Source organism: Physeter macrocephalus, chromosome 11 (assembly GCF_002837175.3).
Source record: "Physeter macrocephalus isolate SW-GA chromosome 11, ASM283717v5, whole genome shotgun sequence".
In the NCBI taxonomy this organism is placed as follows: Eukaryota; Metazoa; Chordata; class Mammalia; order Artiodactyla; family Physeteridae; genus Physeter; species Physeter macrocephalus.
In genome coordinates, this window is record NC_041224.1 from 37,582,144 (window position 1) to 37,604,576 (window position 22,433).

Consider the following 22,433-nt stretch of genomic DNA (forward strand, 5'->3'; position numbering starts at 1 on the left):
ACAAAAAGTTTGGAGAAAGTTCATCGAGCTGACCAATGGCGATTTTCGGTTTCCCTCCCCCCCGCCCCCCCCGCACCCCTTGGTGAAAGTTCTCGGGCTGCCATTGGCTGTGGCTGGGGGTAGATCCGGAACCTATTCGCCGCGGAACCTTCAGCTAGCGGCTGCAGTTGGGCGGGGTGCGTCTTTGAGGTGTGGTTTCCGGGCGGCTCTCCTTCTTTGCATGCGGCGCTGTGTTCGGAGCGGCAGTCAGCCATGGCCCCGCGGGTGTGGCGTCGGCGGACCCTGGAGCGGTGCCTGAGGGAGGTCGGTAAAGCCACCGAACGCCCGGAATGCTTCCTCACGTAAGTGCTCGGAGCCCGGGCTCTGGTGCAGCTCAGAACTCGCATGGGCGCGGGCTGCGGGCCCCCGGCAAGTTCCGGAGTAGGGGGAAGTCAAAGGGAAGGGGAGCTCCCTTTTCCTCAGATTTCAGGTAGTTTACGCTCCACTAGCCTATCACACTTTTTTAGATGGTTAAGAGCTGTGTAGCGTGGATCTCCCAGTCGTGTGCTGTTGAAATCAAACTATCTGGGTTATTATCGTTTCGAGGCCTAAGTTGCCGCACCCCCCACCCCCGCCAGACGCACCGGGTGGATTGCTGTTTTTTCCTTGTGCTCCCAGAGCACCCAGTGCTTACTTACTCATCAGACTTAATTGAAAGTATTAACTTGTCGCTTATCTATCCACCCCACGACTTGAGCTTCTCGAGAGTTAAGGCTGTCTTTCGTCCCCCTTCCCAGCACGAGCTCGTGGTATTTTGTTCAAAGACTGTGAAAAGATCTAGGAAATTATGGCTCTCAGATTTATATTTGAAACCCGACCTTGAGGCTCAGAGCAACTACAGCCATACACTCTCAGCATCTCAAATTTAGTATATCCAAAATGAACTGTTGGTTCTGTTTGCTCCCTGTCCTCTGCCCTCCCTGAGATCCTTTCCCCATGCTCACCACCTGCCTTCCCTATCACAGTGAAGCAGCACCTCTGTCTTTCCAGTCCTTCAGACACGAAACTAAGCTACTTCCTTGATGTCTTCCTTTTTTCTCAATTCTACATCCAGTTATTAGCAAATCCTGTCAGTTAGTTCTCCGAACTATACTATCCTGAATTTGATTATTTCTCACCGTATTCACAGCTGTAATCCCAGCGCAGTTCTGCATCCTTTGCCTGGATGCCTGCATCAGCCTCCTGATCACCGTAATTTCATTTCTTTTTCTCGACAGGCCTTCTTTCCAAAGCATAAATTTAAATCATTTTGCTTCTCTGCTTAAAAACCTTCACTTCTAAAATGACAAACTCTTATGTCTGAGACCTTCACGATTTGTCTCCCACCCATCTCTCTAACCTTCCCTTCTGTCTCCTTCACCGCACTCCAGCCAAGCTAGGCTTTCTGCTCCTCAAACTCAACAAGTGCGTTTCTGTCTTAGGAAATTTGTCTTTGCTGTTTCTTCTGCCTGGAGTACCTGTTTCCACAGCTTTGTAAGACTGTCTCCTTATAAATAGGTATCATCTCAGGTGTCACAGCCTCAGAGAGGTATTCTCTGACCACTCTTACCAAAGCAAGTGTTGACCATGGGCTGACTGAATGGAGAGGCCTGTAATATAGCAGAGTTGAGAATTTAAGGTTAAGATTCACTCTCTGTCTTTAGGCAAATAGGTCTGTCACGGTTTCCCTGTCTAAAATCCAGATAGCAGATTCACAGATACTTGGTTGACGCCTTTTATATACTAATGTGGTTCTTTGGCAAGATAATACACTGTTGGGGGCCAGAATCTGTACATAGTTAAAATTGACATTTCCTGTGCAGCAACCTGGATGGACCTAGAGAATATTATGCTTGGTGAAGTCAGTCAGACAGACAGAGAAAGACAAATACTGTGTGTTATCACTTACATGTGGGATCTAAAAAATAATACAAATGAATGTATATAGCAGAACAGAAACAGACTCACAGATATAGAAAACAAAATGGTAGTTACCAGTTGTGCGGGGGAGCAAGTTAGGGGTGTAGGATTAAGAAATACCAACTACTATGCGTAAAATAGATAAGCAACAAGAATATATTGTATAGCAACAGAATTGTCTTGGCCATTATCTTGAAATAACTTTTAATGGAGTACAATCAGTAAAAATACTGAATCACTGAAACTAATATAATATTGTAAATCAACCATACTTCAATTTTTTTAAAATTTGATTTTGCCCAAGAGTTGGGCTTTTTTAAAAAATACTGAGTGCTGTGAAATTGTTACCTATAATTATAAACCTAATTTAACTCCTCCCTGCCCCCTTAATAGCATTCAAGATGAACTGGCATCAAAGTTTACTTCTTTAACAAAAGTACTTTATGACTTTAATAAAATACTAGAGAATGACAGGAAACGTGGAAGTCCTTTACAAAGACTGATGATAAATAATTTTGATGATGAGCAGATTTGGCAACAACTGGAATTGCAGAATGAAGCAATTTTACAGTACTTCCAGAATGCAGTTAGTGAAACCATTAAAGATGAAGACATCAGTCTTCTCTCAGAGAATGAGGTGCAGGAGTGTGAAGAGGATGCCTCAGAGATGGAGGCCGGTGGCGAGGAGGACCTAGAACAAGATTTGGAAGAGGAGGAAGAGAAAGTGTCAGACCTGAGTGGTGATGATCCTGAAGAGGATGAGAGAGCTATAAACTCAAGCAAATTGGATCTGAGGAAAAGCCCAGATTTCAGTGATGAGGACTCTGATCTTGACTTTGATATCAGCAAATTGGAGCAGCAGAGCAAGGTGCAAAACAAAGTGCCTAGGAAACCAACAGAAAAGTCCATAGTAGATGATAAGTTCTTCAAACTCTCTGAAATGGAGAGCTTTTTAGAAAACATAGAAAAGGAAGAGGAACAAAAAGATGATGAAGAGGAGGATGATATTGATTTTTTTGAAGATGTCGATTCCGATGAAGACGGAGGACTCTTTGGAAGTCAGGATCTTAAGGTAAAGTTTTGGGAGAGGACAGAGCATTCTTTCTGCCTCCTCAAATTAGATGGGGTTCTGTTTCTCCAGAAGAGGTTTAAAATACTTCAAAACTCACCAGGGCATAAGTAAAATATTTAGATCAGTTGAAAAAAAAAGACTGGAAAAATTAAACCAAAGCCATTGTTTCCTTATCACAGAATACTTGTTTTGTAGCTTCAGAACCACAGTCACACATGTTAGAGATTCAGAATTTTCCCTCAAACATGGATTTTCATCAAGCACTAGAAATAAGAGTGAAAGGAAGGCATTTGTATACTTTATTTAGGCAGGGATATTTTGGAAATAATTGTAGTTAGAAGATTTAGAGAGAAGAATATCATGCTCTATCTAATCAGTCATAAATCAATCTATACTGCCATTCAGTTTGTTGTGGTCTAATAGTTCTTAGGGTTTTATGGTAGTGTTTTTAGTTGCCAATTTCCCTTGTACAGTATGCATACACATTTATGTATGATTTAATGTATTTTTCTATCCTTGATTTAAGGTCTTAAAAATATTTATGTTTTAGTCAGGTAAAAGTTCCAGAAACCTGAAGTACAAAGATTTCTTTGATCCAGTTGAAAGTGATGAAGACATAGCAAGTGTCCATGATGGTGATGAACTGGCTTCAAGTGAAGAGGAAGAAATTGCTGAAGAAGGAGAAGAAAGCTTTTCTGAGATGTGAGTAGTTTGAATCCTTTACACTGTAAGCTGGAGGTACCACATCCTATTTGTGTACTCCTAGTTGTCAGCTGTGATTGTCCTAAGAACTGGGATTCTCTAAGATCAGAGAGTAGATTCTCTAAGATTGGGGAATCTCAGGATAGCCAGAGGAAAGTCTCTAAATTTGAAGGGACGTCAGAGATGATCTAGTGCAGGTAAGCATCACTGGCACTAGCACGCAAACCCTTCTTACCAGGAGCTCTGATTTGTTTCTTTGTGTCAGTAAAAATACCCTGTTGTTACTTTGGTGAGATAAGTTTATATTATAGACTGATGAAAAATTTGTTTTCTATATATTGGACCCTTTGTTCTGTTTCACCTAAATAATTCCTTCTGTTCCTTAGTAACTGAATGACTTTAGAAGTTCTGAATATGTAATTGCATTAAGTCTACAAAAGAAGAACTTTAATTACTAAGTTTGTTTCTTTTTCTTTTTCTAATGGAAAGTGGTGTGTTTCCTTTCCTAAGTGTTTTGGTCTTACAGGGATGAAGATAATGACCTTGAAGAAAGTGGAGACAGTAAACAACATAAAGAAACCTTGAAAAGAGTGACCTTTGCTTTGCCAGATGATGAGGAAACTGAAGATACAAATGTCTTAAATGTACAGAAAGACTCTGATGAAGTCAAATCTTCTTTTGAAATAAGACAGGAAAAGGTAATAATTAGGAATTTTAAGGGATTTTTTTCATATGCTTAACATGACTGTGGAAATCACAGACTATTAACTAATCTACCCTGTTTTGTTTTTTGTGTTTTTTTCGTGGAACACTTAACTGTCCTTAAAAAAAAAAACCCAAACAAAAATCTTGCAGCCGCTTTCTGTGGCACACTGTATAGAGATAACCATGTGGGAAGCAACTAATTTGCAAAAATCAATGCTGCATTTCCCAACCTGTGGCTTTCAATCTGGGGCCCATCTGTAAAACTTGCTTCTTTTCTTTCTCTGTGCTGTCTTCATATCTGGGGCATGTTTTTCCTAACTAGCTCTCCTGTGAGCCTCTCCTGGTAACTGTTTCACTTGCTCTTAAGGATAGTGCCTATCTCAGATGGCTTCTGCAAGTTGCCAAGTAGCCAGAATTTTAACTAATACCATCTCAAACACATCTTCCAAAGTCGATAAAAATTATTACCTTGTGACAATTTCAGATGAACAAAATGTTATTTGAAAATAATAGATACAGCCTGGCTCCAAACATTTGGCTTTTATCATTTAACAATCTTAAAATTAGATCACACAATTCGAAGTGAGACTAGGCAAATAACCAAAGATACCAAGGATGTCAAAAGAATCATTTTAAAAAGAGAATCTGGGGAAAAAAAAAAAAAAAAAAAAGAGTGAATCTGGGGCGACTTCCTTGGTGGTCCAACAGTTAAGACTCCGCAGTTCCACTGCAGGGGTGGCAGGTTTGATCCCTGGTTGGGTAACTAAGATCCCACATGCTGCATGGTGCGGCCAAAAAAAAAAGAGAATCTGAGTTAAATACATGATTGTCAGATTGTTCCCAGAAGAAAAAGTCTTAAGAAAAAAAAAATTGAAAGAAAATATGAACTTTGTTCTTGAGTTAGTGTCCTTCCCTCCCCACACCCCTGCAAAAAAATAAAAAGAGAAGCAGGTTTAGTTTTACTGGGGAATTATATCAAACCTTCAAGAAGTAGATAATTTAGTGCTGTTTGATCAGTTCCTACATATAAAGAGTAAAGCTTCCAAACTTTTCTTGTGAAGCTATTGTAACATGAATACCCAAACCTGACAAAGGTAACATTAAAACACGCACAGTCTCACTAATGAATATTGATGCAAAAATCCAAAGTAGCGCAATGAAAGAATAATGCTACCACAACCAAGTGGGCCTCATCCTCTTGATTCAGGATTAGGAAATCTATTAATTTAAGACTTGTTATAATAGGTTAAGGAGAAAAACCATATGGTCACCTCCATATATGTCAAAAATGACATTTAATAAAATTCAATATCCATTCCTTTTTTTTTTTTAACTTCTAGTGAAATACAAACACATCTAGCTAAAAGGTGCCTTCATGCTTAATGGTAGAATTCTAGAAACATCCCTTTAAAATCAAGAAGAAGACTATTCCCATTACCACTATTACTGTTTCCACTGTTACTTAAGATTCTTGTAGAAGTTTTATTTAGCCAGGACAACTACAAAAGAAAATGACAAGAGGTGAGAAAAACTGAAGTGAAAGCATTAATATTTGCAGAGAATACTAGAAAAACCAAGCAGATGAATTGAAAAGCTATTAGGAAAAATAATTCAGTAAGGTAGCTGAAAAGGCTGGCATTTTATACACTGTGAAGTCATTATAGATGCCGCCTTTTTAGAAGTAAGAGATAATTTGGATTGTGGGTGTGGAGTCAGGAGGGTCAGACTCCATCAAATATTGATGTTCTAATAAAAAATTACTTAGTCTTGGAATGCTCTAATAATTAAAATTGATAGTGGCTTGTGAATAAATAGGTCGTTTGACTAGAACAGAGCTCAGAAATATACCCAAATGCTGCTGGGAGAAGTTAGTAAATCATAAACATGGCATTCCAAATCAGTGGGGGAAAGAGGCCATCCACAGCTCCTCATCCCACCTCAGGGGACGGGAATAGGAGGTCACTACTGGCATCATTAAAAGATGGCAAGGACAAAACAGAATTGTGTTCAGGAACAGTACATTTCTTGCTCTCCCACTACTAAAAATATTAGTTGCTTTTACTCAACTATAAGTCTAGTTTTCTTCCCTAAACATGTAGTAACTCTTTTTGTCTCTTAGATGAATGAAAAAATTGCATCTTTGGAAAAACAGTTGTTGGAAAAGAAACCTTGGCAACTTCAAGGGGAAGTGACAGCACAGAAGCGGCCCGAGAACAGCCTCCTAGAAGAGACCCTACACTTTGACCACGCCATCCGTATGGGTGCGTGTGGCCACCGGGCTCCTGCGGCTGTTCGTGTCTGTGCCTTTTCTATGGTTTTCTTAGATTTGGAGTAATATTTCTTTTCCCCAAACTTTTTATTTTAAAAACTTGTAAACATATAGAAAAGTTGAAAAAATAGTACAGTGGACATATGTATGCCATTCAGCTGGATTCAACAGTTCTTAACTTTTGGCCATATTTGCTTTCTCCCCCCCATTTATGTGTATGACTGTGTGTGTGCATTTTTTTTCCCGAGTCATTTGAAAGTAAGTAGCCAATATCATGACACTTTAGTCCTGAGTACTTCTATTTTTTTCTAAGAACTAAGACATTCCCCTGTACAGCCACAATACCATTAATCCACCCAAGAATTACTAATATACTAGTGATGCCTAATGTATAGTGCATAATCAGTCCTGCTAGTGATCTGCTTACAGTGCCTGCTGTCATTGTCAAGTGATTAAATTGTGATTCCAGCCAGAATCCTGATTATCTCATTGAATTCTTTCTTGTACCCATTAAGTCAAAATGAATTTCTATTTTATTTAGTGCTAGAGAATGGAAAAGAGGGGGCAAGTCCCCAGGTGCATGGGTTAAAAGTGTTAGCATTTGCTACCGTAAGTATTGTAGTTTTGTGGTTCTCAAGTTGCAGGGAGCATCACAAAGGCTAGTTAAAACACACAGAGGTATCCCTTTTTCTTCCTCACTTTCTGATTTAGGAGGTGTGGGGTGGGCCCAAGAATTTGCGTTTCTAACACGTTCCCAGATGGGGGTGATGCTGCGGTTCAAGGACCACCTTTTTGAACCACTGCTTAGTTTCTATATACCTAATGAGTACATGTCCTGTTTCCTTTAGCACCTGTGATCACAGAGGAAACCACTCTTCAACTAGAAGATATCATTAAGCAGAGGATAAAAGATCAGGTCAGTAAGAATGAAATTTAACTTAATTCAAAATTCACTGAAATGTTTAGAAATATGTAAGAATATTTTGGGAGTAGGAATAACACTCTTTATTTTCATAGAATATTTGTTCTATCAGTTCTTCATTTAAAAGCCCTAAGTCTACACCAGAAGTGTCCTTGGCCTTTGTTATGTGAGGCACTGCCGTCACACAACAAAGACGGGTGTCGTGCCTGAGGAGAATGGGGTGACCAAAGAGTTTTTGTTTAAAACTTGATCTTATTTTGTAAACTTAGAGTAAAACTTGGGTGCATGACACGTACACCAAGAGATGGCTTTTTTTAAAAAAAATATTTATTTATTTGTTTGGCTGCATTGGGTCTTAGTTGTGGCCTGCAGGATCTAGTTCCCTAAACAGGGATTGAACCCGGGCCCCCTGCATTGGGAGCGAGGAGTCTTAACCACTGGACCACGAGGGAAGTCCCGAGATGGCTTTATAAAGTGTTTGTTTGTTTAAAATAGGAAGGGTTTGAAGGATGGGTACTGTATGCAGAAAATCTTTAAATTTGAAATGAAGCAAACTCTTGTCCTGACTGTTGAGCAAACCACGATGAGGAGTTGTGGAGTTCAAGTTGGTAACCAGGAGAGAGACGTATTTAAAACAAAAAAAGGATACTTGAGTGATGCCCTTTCTGCATAATACTTACTGTGACTTGAGTAGTCATTTCAAATGGTGAAAATGACTTCCTTTTTGCTGCAGTTTGCTTTTGCTTACTCTGGAAAGATAATCAATATTCCAGCAGAAGATTCTTTTTTTTTTTTTTTTTTTTTTTTTAATTAATTAATTTATTTATTTTTGGCTGCATTGGGTCTTTGTTGCAGCGCACGGGCTTCTCACTGCGGTGGGTTCTCTTGTTGCGGAGCACGGGCTCTAGGCGTGCGGGCTTCAGAACTTGTGGCGCACGGGCTTGGTTGCTCTGTGGCATGTGGGTTCTTCCCAGACCAGGGATCGAACCCATGTCCCCTGCATTGGCGGGCGGGATTCTTTTTTCTAAAATTTATTTTATTTTATTATTTATTTATTTATTTTTGGCTGCGTTGGGTCTTCATTGCTGCACGCGGGTTTTCTCTCGTTGCGGCAAGCTGGGGCTACTCTTCATTGTGGTGGCTTCTCTTGTTGTGGAGCACAGGCTGTAAGCCTGCGGGCTTCAGTAGTTTGGGTGCGTGGGCTCAGTAGTTGTGGCTTGCGGGCTCTAGAGTGTGGGCTCAGTAGTTGTGGCGCATGGGCTTAGTTGCTCTGCAGCATGTGGGATCTTCCCTGACCAGGGGTCGAACCTGTGTCCTGGCAGGTGGATTCTTTCTTCCACCAGGGAAGTCCCTCCAGAGGAGGATTCTTAAGGGAGCCTAGAAAGAAGTTACAAATTTTATCTGTCAATTTGTATTCTGTGTGTCTTTCATATTTTAGGCTTGGGATGATGTCGTACGTAAAGAAAAACCTAAAGAGGATGCATATGAGTATAAAAAGCGTTTAACACTGGACCATGAGAAGAGTAAGTTGAGCCTTGCTGAAATTTATGAACAGGAGTACATCAAACTCAACCAGGTAAGGACACTGCTAAGGCGAAGCCGTTGTCTTTCAGGGAGGAGAGGTGGAGAATCACCTCTGCAGGTTCTGCCTGCTCGTCGAAATGTGTGAAATACCAAAGTCTTGAACTTTGGGGTCACCTTGTTTAGTGTGAGACAGAGCATGCTAGGAATAGAGGGTCTGCAGTGTTCCCACTGAGTGTCAGGGGCAGAGGGGATTTGTTTTGCAGTTACTCATTGGTCACCTGATACTTTCACAGCTAATTATTAACTTTCCAGCAATTATTCTACAATTTAAAAACCATTTCTCATTTGTACTTTAGAAGTTGTTGATAAATTTTATAAGATTATTTGTGAATTCCTTCATGTATTTAGGTCTGGTGAGTTTTTGGTTGTTGTTTCTTTTTACCTAAAAGTGTTAAAAAAATACGTTTAGTTAAATAGAACAAAGTCATATTTCCAAAAATTTTGTATTCCCAATATAACAAATTGAATTATTCCTTCACGTTTGATTTGCTGGGAATGTGGTCAGTATGTGCCTGGGGATGAGGTGGCATTTTTATTCTGCAAGAGCATTTAACAGTCCATCCAGATTTTGTTAATTAATGCCACTTAAGCAGCAACAGCAGATAGGGCCCTAATGCCACTGTGAAGCTGAAGAACTGGAAGGATTTGAATTAAAATTTTTCCCGGCTGCCTTGCCACCCAAGGTGGTAGTTGAAGGGAGATGTGTACAACCTCAGTCCATGCTTAGTGAAAATCCAGCTACTATGAGGATATTCAGTAAATACAGAAAGTATTTGGAAACCATGAGAGGTAAAAATGAAATTATGTAGCTCGTATCAGGTCTTTAAATGATAGTTTTATTTCTGCCTTGGACATCAGCAGCCAGTTCACAAGTTTTTGAGTGTGGACTCAATTTAGGCTAAACCTAGACTCATTCATTCCATTAAGAGTTAGTCTGGGGCTTCCCTGGTGGCGCAGTGGTTGGGAGTCCGCCTGCCGATGCAGGGGACACGGGTTTGTGCCCTGGTCTTGGAGGATCCCACATGCCGCGGAGCGGCTGGGCCCGTGAGCCATGGCTGCTGAGCCTGTGTGTCCAGAGTCTGTGCTCCGCAACGGGAGAGGCCACAGCAGTGAGAGGCCTGCGTATCGCAAAAAAAAAAAAAAAAAAAAAAAAAAAAGAGTTAGTCTGGCAAGGATGATCTGAATTTCCTGAAGTTTGGCAGCTGCCCTGGAGGGAATAAGCAGAGTGCTGATAAACAGCATGTGAATGAACCTTAACCCTTAGATCTGTGTGTGTTAGGAAGATGCTGGATGTCAGATGCATTTCACAGATATAACCTGGGATGAGGGCAAAGGACGTGGTTAGGATTTTAAAACATGTGTTAAGTTTAAGGAGTAAAAAGCAGTAGTATGTGCTTGGACATGGCTGGAAGCGGGCACTGACAGACACTGGACACACAGAACTGGGTGTGTCTCTGGCATTAGGGTAACCGGGGTAAAGAGCCAGTTGCTTCCCAGTGGTGAGTGGTAGTGGTGGTAGTGGTTTTTCATGGGTTCATCAATAAGTAACCAAACAAAAACTTTTGGCCTCTTAGAATAGCATTTTGGGCATGGGGAAAGAGAAGTGTGAAATTTACCTTTTCTTAGTGGAATGAAAACTGCTGTCAATTTTTTCCAGTGTGATTTAATCAGAAAAATCGTTAACAAATTACATATACATTTGTCCCTGCAATCCAAATGAATATTTGGATAATTTTACAAAATCTTCATTAACTCCTTAGTTTTGTTTTTTGCTTTGTTTCTTGTTTTAATTGAGTTGAGATTCACATAACAAATTAACCATTTTAAAGAGAGTAGTTCAGGGGCATTCACGGTGTCGTGCAACCACTATCTGTATCTAATTCAAAAACATTTTCGTCACCCCAAAATGAAACCCCACACCCACTAAGCAGTTACTCCCGGTTACTCAGTCATCCCGCCCCTGACAGCCACCAATCTGCATTCAGTCTCTGGATTTACTTACTCTAGATATTTCGTGTAAATGGAGTCATACAACATGTGACCTTTTGTGTCTGATGCCTCTCATTTAGCTTAATGTTTCAGGATTGTGACATGTCCGTAATTTATCCCCTTTTTTATAGCTGGATAGTATTCTGTTGTGTGTGTACCATGATTTACTGATCCAGTCACCGGTTGATGAGCATTTGGGCTGTTTCTGCCTTTCGTGAATAATGCAGCCATGGACATGTGTGTCCATGTACTTGTTTGAGTACCTGCTTTAATTCCCTTGGGCATATACCTAAAAGTGGAATTGCTGCTCCTATGGTAATTCTCTGTTTAACTTTTGGAGGCACTGCCAGACTCGTTTCCACTGTGCCTGCACCATTTTACGTTCCCACCAACACTGCCTAAGGGTTCCAGTCCTTCCACAACCTGGCCAATACTTGTTATTTTCTGTTTTGTTTCTTTTTAAATAGCCATCCTAGTGGGAGTAGTTTAGTTACTAACAGAGGTAAACATCAAGGGAACTAAATTGTATGTTCTAAATGTTAGTGGTATGGTTGCGACAGCTTCTCAAGTGCACGTCATGTTTCTTCTTGGGTGGGTGCTAGCGCCGCCCTGGTATTGGTGACTTTGATCTTGCCTTGGAATGTTTCTTTGGAGCTGAAGCCTGGCGACGAGAAACTGGTGATATCCTTATCGGCCTTGAGTGTTTTGTCCTGTGATGCCTGATAATGTTGAACTTATTTCCTAAGCAAAAAACGGCAGAGGAAGAAAATCCAGAGCACGTAGAAATTCAGAAGATGATGGATTCCCTCTTCTTAAAATTGGATGCCCTCTCAAACTTCCATTTCATCCCTAAGCCGGTAAGTGTGTTTACATCTCAGTGAACAGACAGGGCAGGAGTGATTGTAATTCTTCTTTGAGCTTTTGTGAGACTCGTGCTTTATTTGGTTTCAGGATACAAACCTGCAGGAATTCCCCATAAATTACAGGCAGGGCCTCCCATGAGGAAGGCTTGTGTCTGGTCCCATGACAGTTCTGGCTCCGCCCTGCTGGTCCCTGCCAGACCCTTGGCCTTAGCCACGGGGTCTCCTCCGTTCCCACCCTTCTTCCTTGTCTGGTCTCTGGTTGCTTGTGTGATGGTCTTGGGAGCGTGTGTGGTGTCTGTACCTGGCGTTTATTGAGCACCTGCCACCTGTCAGATTAGGTCCGTCATGTCCACTAACTCTTAACCCACAGAACCTGAGGCAGATACTACTCCTTCCACTTTGCAGATGAGGACACCGAGGGTTCGGGGTGGGAGGTGAGCCCTAACCCCTGGGCCCCTGCTCTCCCCACTGCGTGCTGTTCCCCCTCTGCCTCTGTGACTCCCGCCCAGACACCTCAGTGCTCATCTGCTCTGCAGCTCCCTCCTGCTCACCAGCTTCTGTGAGCCTGCAAAACATTAGCACCGGCCTTCTGGTACTTGCTCGCCTCTTGCCCCCTGCGGTCACTTGTGTCGTCTGGAAGTGGGATGTCGAGCGTCAAGGGCTAGTCCAGAGTCAGAGACCTGAGTCTGTCTGCCTCTCAGTGGCTTCGTGATGTAGGCAAATTACCTAACGTTCTGTCTGTACAGAGGAGGTAGGAACCTCCGAGATCCTTTCCAATCCTTTGATGGTCAGGTAACTTTTCCTGTGTGAGTATTTGGTCATCACCTGCTTCTTTGTTTTTGTTTAATCTTGGTGTCCTTTTTACATGATGGTATGTTTTTGGTGGTGGGGCCCATCTTGAGAGTCTCAGAGTGCTTGGTCTGACCGTGTGTAGTGAGCAGGTGAAGAGAGGAGAGGGATGTCGCCACCTTCTCGGCCAGCAGGTCCTGCTGTGGAAAGGTCTTACCCATGTGGAGAATGCGATCCCTTCCCTCCTTACGAGGCCCCGCGGGATGTGACTCCTTCCCATCCCTCTGGTCCCCGTGGTTTGCTCCCCGGCCACCCTGGTCTCCTTCCTTCCCTCCGGGCTCTTCCATCTGTAGGGTCTCAGGTTTGGCACCTCCTCTTCCCGCCTCTGTCTCTGCCCTTCTCCCTCATAGCCCCGTGGCACAGGTGCACTCATTGGTGGATGGTTCATGGCTCTCTACTCGTCTTCAGGCCTCACAGTTGTGGTTTTTTTGCGGCTGTGTTTGTCACACCAGCCTGGAACCGGCTATGGGGAAGTCCTCAGACATCCCTTGGATCTTGGGCCACAGTATAAAAGCCTTTCTTATTTTTTTCCTTGTCAGAAATGTCATTTCTGGTCTAGCTTCCTCTTGATATTGCTTTTTTTGCGTTCAGGTTGGTATTTCACAAGTCATCTCCGTGACTGTTAACCAGTCATCAGTTTCTGTTATTTTTGGGGTTGTCTCCATTTTCTCCGTATTGCTCTTCAAATTGTAGAGTGGAACACAATGCTTCTAATAAATAAATGAACAGTGGTCCAGGGGAAGAGATGATTTCTTTCACACTCTGACATTCTTCTCTTATTTAGAGTCCAGGACCCTGTCATCTTCAGGGCCTGTTTTTGTTCCTTATGAAGGATCCTGGGGTGCATATCTGCCTAGTTAACTGGAACGTGGGCAGGACTGTGATAGGAAAGTGAGCTTGTGAGGTGGGCAGTACTGTGCTGTGGGACAGAGCCCTGTCTCCTGGGGCTCAGTCTCGTGTTCGCTCAGGACACCTACTCTTTCCCACTTCATCCTTTACTCCACTGCGGACCCCGCTGCCCCTGCATCGAGATGAGCAGGACTAGTGTACAGAGCAGTAGTGTAAGTGTCCTGTGACCATTGCCTTTTACTACCATGAGTGGGATGCAACCATTGTAATTTCTGAATCCCTTGGGCAGTTCTTTCAAGAATAAAAAAAAAACTAAACGACAAACAAATGGCCCTTCAGTTAGTGTTGCATTCTTTCCTCCTGTTTTTATAATTTGTAGGTTGTGTTTATTTCAGTACTGTCTTCATTTTCCAAAACAACTTAGTATCATTTCATATTTCTCTTTATAACATCTGTTTTTAGTTGCTGGAACATGTTGTTCCAGTAAGCACCTTTCCTTGCAGCTTTTTCCATGTCTTTCTTATAGTGAGCTTTTTTCCTATAACCAAAGGCACGATAACACTTACAGACACCAATAGATTCTGTTAAACGGTGGATAGGATTGTTTGAGAATATACACCTACATGGCAGGTGGAAATAATTTACTAACAGATGAAAGAACGTGTGTTTGAATATGGCAGACATGTCCTGCAAAAGTATAGAAATAATCTCCATGAAGTATTGTATGTATTATACTTCAGTAGGTTCACAATTTAAATATTTTATGTGAGGACCACTTCTGACTTCCTGTTAAGTGTGTTGTCTCTTTTCTAGCCTGTTCCAGAGATTAAAGTTGTGTCGAATCTGCCAGCTGTCACCATGGAGGAGGTCGCCCCAGTGAGTGTCAGCGATGCAGCCCTCCTGGCCCCAGAGGAAGTCAAGGTGAGAAGCCAGTGTTGAAGCTTTAAATATCTGTTTGTAAGTTGGTCGTTTATAATCAGATCTCCGTTTAAGCTCATTTTCCTTGAGCTTGTAGTCTTTTTTTTTTTTTTTTTTAATGTGTTGGCATTTATTGGAAAGAAACACGCTCCTCTCACACACCTGAGGGCAGGAAGCGAAAGCAGGTTCTCGGCCGGAGGGGGACGGGAAACCTCAAGCTTGTAGTCTTTATTCTAACATATCTCAGCAGTTTCCAAGTATAATCAAATTAATAATATAGAATATTCAAATACGAGTCTTCTGTAATCAGGTATTATTATGAGATTCAGATTGAGAAATATTATAAAAGCTAATTGTAAATATCCAACATCAGTATCTTGTTATAATTCAGTTTGAATATTAGAAGTTTGAGGTTAATTAGATGTTAGCTTAGGTGTTAGGTTTAAAACAAACTGCATATATTTAGCAATCCTTTGATATTAATCAGCATTTCCCCCTTTGTGTTGTATCCATGTAATGCTTATCAGTAATAGCATTCGGATCTTGGAAGGAGTTGGACATACCACATGCAGGCTGTCCCTGCCTTGTGAGCATGGGAGCTCTCGCCTTGCATAGTAATGGTGGCTTCTGCCGGGGCCTCGGCCTCCTGGCGCCTGGCAGCATGGCCCTCCTTTTTTGTGCTCATTTGCTTTGCTCCACCCACACTCACCCTTCAGAGCCTCTGCCACCTCTGCTAGGCTGGGCTGGCAGCAGAAGAGAAAAGGGAGGAAATTGACCCTCACCAGCTAGGTTTCCTGCCGTCAGCCCCCCATGGCTGCCAGCAGCTCAGAGCTGGGCTGCTGCGGGCAGGTCACTGCAGCCCCGGCTGGGGTCTCCGTGCTTCTCCAGGAGGGACAGCCTGACACCCCTGCTCTCCAGGCTGCCTTTGTGAAGGAGTGTTGGCGCTGAACTGTCGCCATCAGAGAACGCATCCTGGGTCTTAGAGAGCTGAGTGACCAGAGCCCTTCAGAGTGTAGGCGGGGATGCTCTGCTTCGCACACTTGGCCATCGACGTACAGCCCATCAGCCACATTCCGTGGAGTTGCTTCTCTTCTAATTTCCTGAGTTGTTAGGTTAGATTAATGAGTGTGTTTGTGGTTGTTTTTCAATAGGAGAAAAATAAAGCTGGAGATACAAAAACAGCTGCTGAGAAAACAGCTACAGACAAGAAACGAGAAAGGAGGAAAAAGAAATATCAAAAGCATTTGAAAATAAAGGAGAAAGAAAAGCAGAGAAGACTTCTTGAAAAGAGCAACCCAGACCGAGCAGGGAAATACACCAAAGCAGTAGCTTCCGAGAAGTTAAAACAGCTGACCAAGACAGGCAAAGCTTCACTGTTAAAGGTGAGGATGGGGCCGGAAAGCTGCTGGAGGGGGAAGGGGGAGCGGATGGCAAGCTTTAGGTGATCGGGGTGGCAGAGTAACTGAGCCAGTCACCGCTGCCCACCTGCGGAGGGGAGGGGAGGGGACGGGAGAGGCCGTGGGGACTGGCCGGGTTTCTAATGCAGGGTCCTCACGGTCACCTGACATTGTGAGACCATTGTTGCAGCGTAAAATGTATATAATATCTCTGCACTAACTGGTGTAAGTTTTCATAATCTTGTCTAGTTCTTTTTCATATTTATACTTTGATGCCCTGTTTTAATCATTTGGTTTTTTTCATCTTTAAGCACATCTTACAACATGAACTTGTATTATTTTTAATTGCAGGATGAAGGTAAAGACAAAGCCTTAAAATCATCACAAGCATTCTTTTCTAAATTACAAGATCAAGTAAAAATGCAAATAAATGATGCAAAGAGAACAGAGAAGAGAAAGGAGAAAAAACAGAATATTTCTGTTCATAAATTAAAGCTGTAATAGATTTTGCATATAATGTAAATAGTAACATGTAAGCTTATATTCTGTCATTGTTTTGTTTTGTAATAAAATTTTTGAGAACTTTTCTTTGCATGGACGGCAGATGTTTGAGAAGAGCAAGCCTTCATCTGGGTATGTGGCGGGACCTCTCTTCCCAGACCCTCCCCACAGTGTGCCCACCCCAGGCCTGGCCGGTGAGGGGGCGGGCCTGCAGGCTGGGAACCCCATCACAGCCAGCTGTCCACAGCGGAGGTCCTCACGTGTCTTCAAGAGGCCTTGATTTTCTTCTCCCACTGCCCTGTCATCCTTTCACAGAACAGTGGGATTTCCCTGCGTGTGCCTTACATTCTTCCCCTTAGGAAGTGATCTCATGTCATGTGAGCAGAGGCTCGCAGAGGCTGGGGAGTCTTGTCCCCATCAGATGCAGGAGGATGGGGGTGATTCGGCGGTGAGAGGAGGTGAGCTTGCCGGGAGGACAGACTGGCGGTCCTAGGAGCCTTCCACGACCACCGGGTGCTCCCTGTCTCAACCTCCCACCCAGGGAAGACCACCTTTTGTCTGATAGGGTCTCACGTTATGCTTTTTTAAAAAATTTATTTTATTATTTTATTTTATTTATTTATTGTTTCTGGCTGCTTTGAGTCTCTGTTGCTGTGCGCAGGCTTTTTCTCTGGTTGCGGCGAGTGGGGGCTACTCTTTGTTGCAGTGCGCAGGCTTCTCATTGTGGCTTCTCTTGTTGTGGAGCACGGGCTCTAGGTGCGCAGGCTTCAGTAGTTGTGGCACGTGGGCTCAGTAGTTGTGGCTCGTGGGCTTAGTAGTTATGGCTGATGGGCTCTAGAGCGCAGGCTCAGTAGCGCGCGGGCTTAGTTGCTCCGCGGCATGTGGGATCTTCCTGGACCAGGGATCGAACCCGTGTCCCCTGCACCGGCAGGCGGGTTCTCAACATTGCACCACCAGGGAAGCCCTCACATTATGCTTTTGGTAGAAATGCCTTAAGCCTTACGTGGTAGAGGATGAGAACAAAGCTGAAGCTGAAGCAATAGCGAAAGCCCTTCTGTTTCATCATCAGCGGGACAGTCACAGTCGTCAGGAGCCTGGAGATTTGTGGTCTGCGGTCCTGCTGACACAGAAGCTGGCCCCTCAGGGTGCCCCAGTCAGTACTGAACTGTCATTTGTTTCAGGTCTTATTCAGGACACAGTTCTCTCCCCTCATGTGCCTTTGTCTTCTAAACCAAACAGTTGGAGTAACCACCTGGTCTCCCTCTAGCCTTAGTGATAAAGTGTCAGGATTTTTCGTGGTGATTGGAGTGGCCGTAGGAGTTGCTATTTTCTTCCTAAAAACAGTTTGGGGACTTCCCTGGTGGTCCAGCGGCTAAGACTCCGTGCTCCCAATACAGGGGACCCGGGTTTGATCCCGGTCAGGGAACTAGATCCCACATGCTGCAGCCGAAGATCCTGCATGCCAACGAAGATCCCGTGTGCCACAACTAAGACCCGATGCAGCCATATAAATAAATAAATATTTAAACAAGACAAAACAAAAAACAGTTTTCCAGTTCCCACTCATGGCTAGCTTAGTTCTCTTTCCCTTGATTATTATTCTTTTAACTTATTAGAATATAGTTCATTTACAGTGTTGTGTTAGTTTCAGATGTACAGCAAAGTGATTCAGTTACATATATGTGTATATATATATTCTTTTTTTACATTCTCTTCCATTATAAGTTATTACAAAATACTGAGTATAGTTCCCTGTGCTATAGAGTAGGTCCTTGTTGGTTATCTATTTTATATATAGCAGTGTGTATATTTTAATCCCAAACTCCTAATGATTACTTGTTTCATAATAATTTGTCAGGATCAGGATGTTTGATCCTGGAGTGATGATTCATTTTTGTCTGTCCAAGTTTGATACTTGCAGAGTAAAGTCACTTATCTTCACATTTCCCCCCCACATCTGGGTGAGATATATCAATCCATTTGCTTCTTTAATATCACATTTGATATAAAGATTATATTCATTCTAAATGTTTGATTTGTGCCAGGCACTGTTGTAGGTACCAGGGTTATAACTGAACGAAACAGATAACAATTCCTAACCTTATGAAGTGTGTATTCTGGTAGAATATTTATGTACATTTCATTTTCTATATAAATTAGAAGCACAATAGAACATCTGTGAAATCACCTTTTACCTAAAAACAAAACAATGCACTATCTGCTTCACTCATCTGTGTAAAGAGGTAAAGAATTACCACAGTTCTGAATTTCACGTTTATAATTCCTTTGCATTTGTTATATTTTACCATATATTCACATATCCATAGTCAATGCATTGTTTAATTTTCCTAACGTGAATTTTAGGAAAATAGAACATTATATCGATGGGTTGATTTTTCTCTGTTGTCATCCCTCAAATTTATCCGTAATCCTATTCATTCATTTTCACTGCTGCATAGTATTGTATGAACATACTACAGTTTTATTTAACCATTCTCTTGAAGACATTTGTTTCCAGTTTTACACTATTATGAATAATCCCATTTGAACATCACAGTGCTAGTGCAGGCTCTAGCCTCTAAGTTACTTTAGAATTGCTGGGTAGGAAGTCCAAAAGATAACGTGGCATTGTTTCTCAAAGTCATACAAATTTGCACTTAATCATATCTTTGTCAGCACTTGGGGGGGAATTAAAATTTTTTTTTGCTATTCTGGTAGGTATAATAAGATGAATCTGTGTGGTTTTAATTTATGTTTCTCTACTAATGGGATTGAGCATTTTGTTATGTGTTTATTTTCTGTATCGTTTTTAATTGCTTTTTTCCTTTTTTTAATTAATTTTTTTGGCTGCGTTGGGTCTTCGTTGCTGTGTGCGGGCTTTCTCTAGTTGCGGCGAGCGGGGGCTACTCTTCGTTGCGGTGCGCGGGCTTCTCATTGCCGTAGCTTCTCTTGTTGTGGAGCACAGGCTCTAGGCGCACGGGCTTCAGTAGTTACAATATGCGGGCTCAGTAGTTGTGGCTTGCGGGCTCTAGAGCGCAGGCTCAGTAGTTGTGGCGCACAGGCTTAGCTGCTCTGCAGCATGTGGGATCTTCCTGGACCTGGGCTCGAGCCCATGTCCCCTGCATTGTCAGGCAGATTCTTAACCACTGCGCTACCAGGGAAGTCCCTTAATTAGCTTTTAATTTTGATATTTTAAAGTTCCAGGAAAATTCCAATAAATTTAGCCCTATTGGCTTTATTATTCTTTCTTTTTCTGAACAATTTGAGAGTAAGTTGAAGACATCATGGACCTTTACCCCTAAATACATCATTATGTATTCCCTAAGAATAAGAATAATCACTTACATATAACCACAGTATAATCACCAAAATCAGGAAATTTAACATTGACACAATGGAATTATCCAATCCACAGTCCATATTCAAATTTGTCAGTTGTCCCAATAACATCCTTTATAGCTCTTTTCCCCAGTTCAGGGTCATTCCAAGGTCACTCGTATTTAGTTGTTACATCTCTTCTAGTAATCTGGAACAGTTTCTGAGCCTTTGTCTTTCTTAACTGTAACATTTTTCAAGTATACAGGCCAGTTATTTTATAGAATGTCCCTCAGAATTGGATTTGTCTGTTTTCTGATGATTAGATTCAGGTTAGCATTTTTGGCAAGAAAACCATAGCAGTGATGTGTCTGTAGTATCTCATCAACAGAGGTTTGATATCCATTTGTCCCAGTGAAGCTGGAGAGGAAAATGATTAGTTTGTTAAAGTGATGTCAGGTTTTCCCACTATAAAGTTATCTTTTCTTTTTAATAATTAGTAATTTATGATGGAGATACTTTGATACTGTAAATACCCTGCTCCTCACCAAACTTTCACTCACAAATTTGAGTGTCCACTGATGATTTTCTAACTCCCATCAATTCTTCTGTATCTATTGACATTCTACTGCAAGGAAGAGCTTTCCCTTCTCATTTATTTATATCAGTATAGACTCAGGTTTCTATATTATTTAATGTTTATAATCGTTTCTTATCACTTTCGATGTTCCAATTGTCTCTGACTTGTACAGTGGAAGGCCCTTCAAGGTGATTCCTGGGTCATGATAGGTCCCCATCATTCTTTGAGCACTTCCTTACTTTGTGGTGCTACAAAACATCCCAGGCTTTATCCTGTACTTTTCCTGGATTTGGCCATTTTTCCAAGGAACCCTGGCTCCTCTTAGTGGAGAATGGTATTTTGAAACAAAAGATCTAGGTGCTAGGTATGCTCACTGCTACTGTTGCTACTAGGTCCAATCAAAAGACAGAGCTGGGAAACTCTGTGTGTGTGTGTCTGTGTGTGTGTGTGTGTGTCTGTGTGTGTGTGTCTGTGTCTGTGTGATGTATTTCATGCATGGGTTCATCTCAATACCTCCAATTCTAAGCCAGTACCACAGCACATTACATTCTAGTTTCATTCTTTCCGTACTTGTAACACCTTTTCCAACAGTAAGAAATCTTACTCCCATTGTCTTCAGCATATTTATTCATTTGCTTCTAGATGATATAAGAAGCAGTTTCAGAATTATTAAACTTATACCACTGGGAAAAGGAAAAAATATGTGCTCTACAGGTACGCATAGAGCTCTGTATTTCAATTAGTCCAGAGCTTTGATAGTTCTGTTCAGTTATTCTATATCCTTACTTTTGCGGGGGAAAGGGGGTCTAATTTTACCAATTAGAGAAAGATTAAAATCTCTATGATTGTGCATTTGTCTATTCCTTTGATGTGTCGGTTTTTGTTTCATGTATTTTGAAGCCCTGTTATTAGAAACATAACAATTTATGATTTTTATGTCTTCCTCATGACTGACCCTTTTAACTTTATAAAATGACCTCTTTCTCTGGTAATACTCCCTGTCTTTTTTTTTTCCCCCGAGGACATGGCTTCTTCAGCAGCTTTTTCAAATGGTGGCAGTTTTCTGTTTTGGTTTTCCCGCAGTCTTCGCTTGGCCTGGAGGTGGATGGATTAGATGCCCTTGCTTCTCATTGCCCCTTCCAGACCACTCTCTCTCTCTCGGCCTCCCTACACCCCTCTACTCCTGTCTTTGGTATTCTGTTTTCTTTTCTTTTATTCTATTCTATTTTATTTTTTTATTGAAGTATAGTTGATTTCCAATGCTGTGCCAATCTCTGCTGTACAGCAAAGTGACTCAGTTATACACATATAGACATTCTTTTTTTAATATTCTTTTCTATTATGGTTTATCACAGGATATTGACTATAGTTCCCTGTGCTATAGAGTAGGACCTTGTTATTTATCCATCCTATATATAGTAGTTTGTATCTGCTAATCGCACACTCCCAGTCCTTCCCTCACCCACCCATCTCCCACTAGGCAACCACAAGTCTGTTCTCTATATCTGTGGGTCTGTTTCTGTTTCTTAGATAAGTTCATTTGTGCCATGTTTTAGATTCTACATATAAAGGATACCATACAGTATTTGTCTTTCTGACTTACTTCACTTAGTATGATAATCTCTAGGCCCATCCACGTTGTTGCAAATGGCATTATTTCATTCTTTTTTTTATGGCTGAGTAGTATTCCATTGTATATATGTACCACATGTTTTTATCCATTCATCCATCAATGGACTGTTAGGTTGTTTCCATATCTTGGCTGTAGTGAACGTTGGGGTGCATGTATCTTTTCAAATTATGGTTTTCTCTGGATATACACCTAGGAGTGGGATTGCTGGATCATATGGTAATTCTAGTTTGTTTTTTTGTTTGTTTTTTTTTGTGTGTGGTACACGGGCCTCTCACTGTTGTGGCCTCTCCCCTTGTGGGGCACAGGCTCCGGACGCACAGGCTCAGCGGCCATGGCTCACAGGCCCA

General features: G+C 41.9%; 1 protein-coding gene across 1 annotated transcript; it reads left to right on the forward strand.

Annotated features, from left to right (window-relative positions):
• The first annotated feature begins 194 nt into the window (after window positions 1-194).
• Window positions 195-16,647, forward strand: MPHOSPH10 (M-phase phosphoprotein 10). Its single transcript, XM_007128814.4, has 11 exons — window positions 195-341; window positions 2,332-3,010; window positions 3,561-3,712; window positions 4,239-4,410; window positions 6,537-6,678; window positions 7,535-7,602; window positions 9,047-9,184; window positions 11,928-12,038; window positions 14,556-14,663; window positions 15,812-16,042; window positions 16,409-16,647. Exons 1-11 carry the CDS (start codon window positions 253-255, stop codon window positions 16,556-16,558), a joined length of 2,040 nt encoding a protein of 679 aa, XP_007128876.1. The 5' UTR covers window positions 195-252; the 3' UTR covers window positions 16,559-16,647.
• The last annotated feature ends 5,786 nt before the right edge of the window (window positions 16,648-22,433 follow it).

What these genes read in the sequence shown, in the direction of transcription:
- MPHOSPH10 (XM_007128814.4), top strand. Translation starts at nt 253, where the DNA reads ATGGCCCCGCGGGTGTGGCGTCGGCGGACCCTGGAGCGGTGCCTGAGG. An exon ending in TTGGAAGTCAGGATCTTAAG is followed by an intron (nt 3,011 to 3,560) that starts GTAAAGTTTTGG and finishes TTTATGTTTTAG; the next exon opens with TCAGGTAAAAGTTCCAGAAA. An exon ending in AGCAGAGGATAAAAGATCAG is followed by an intron (nt 7,603 to 9,046) that starts GTCAGTAAGAAT and finishes TTCATATTTTAG; the next exon opens with GCTTGGGATGATGTCGTACG.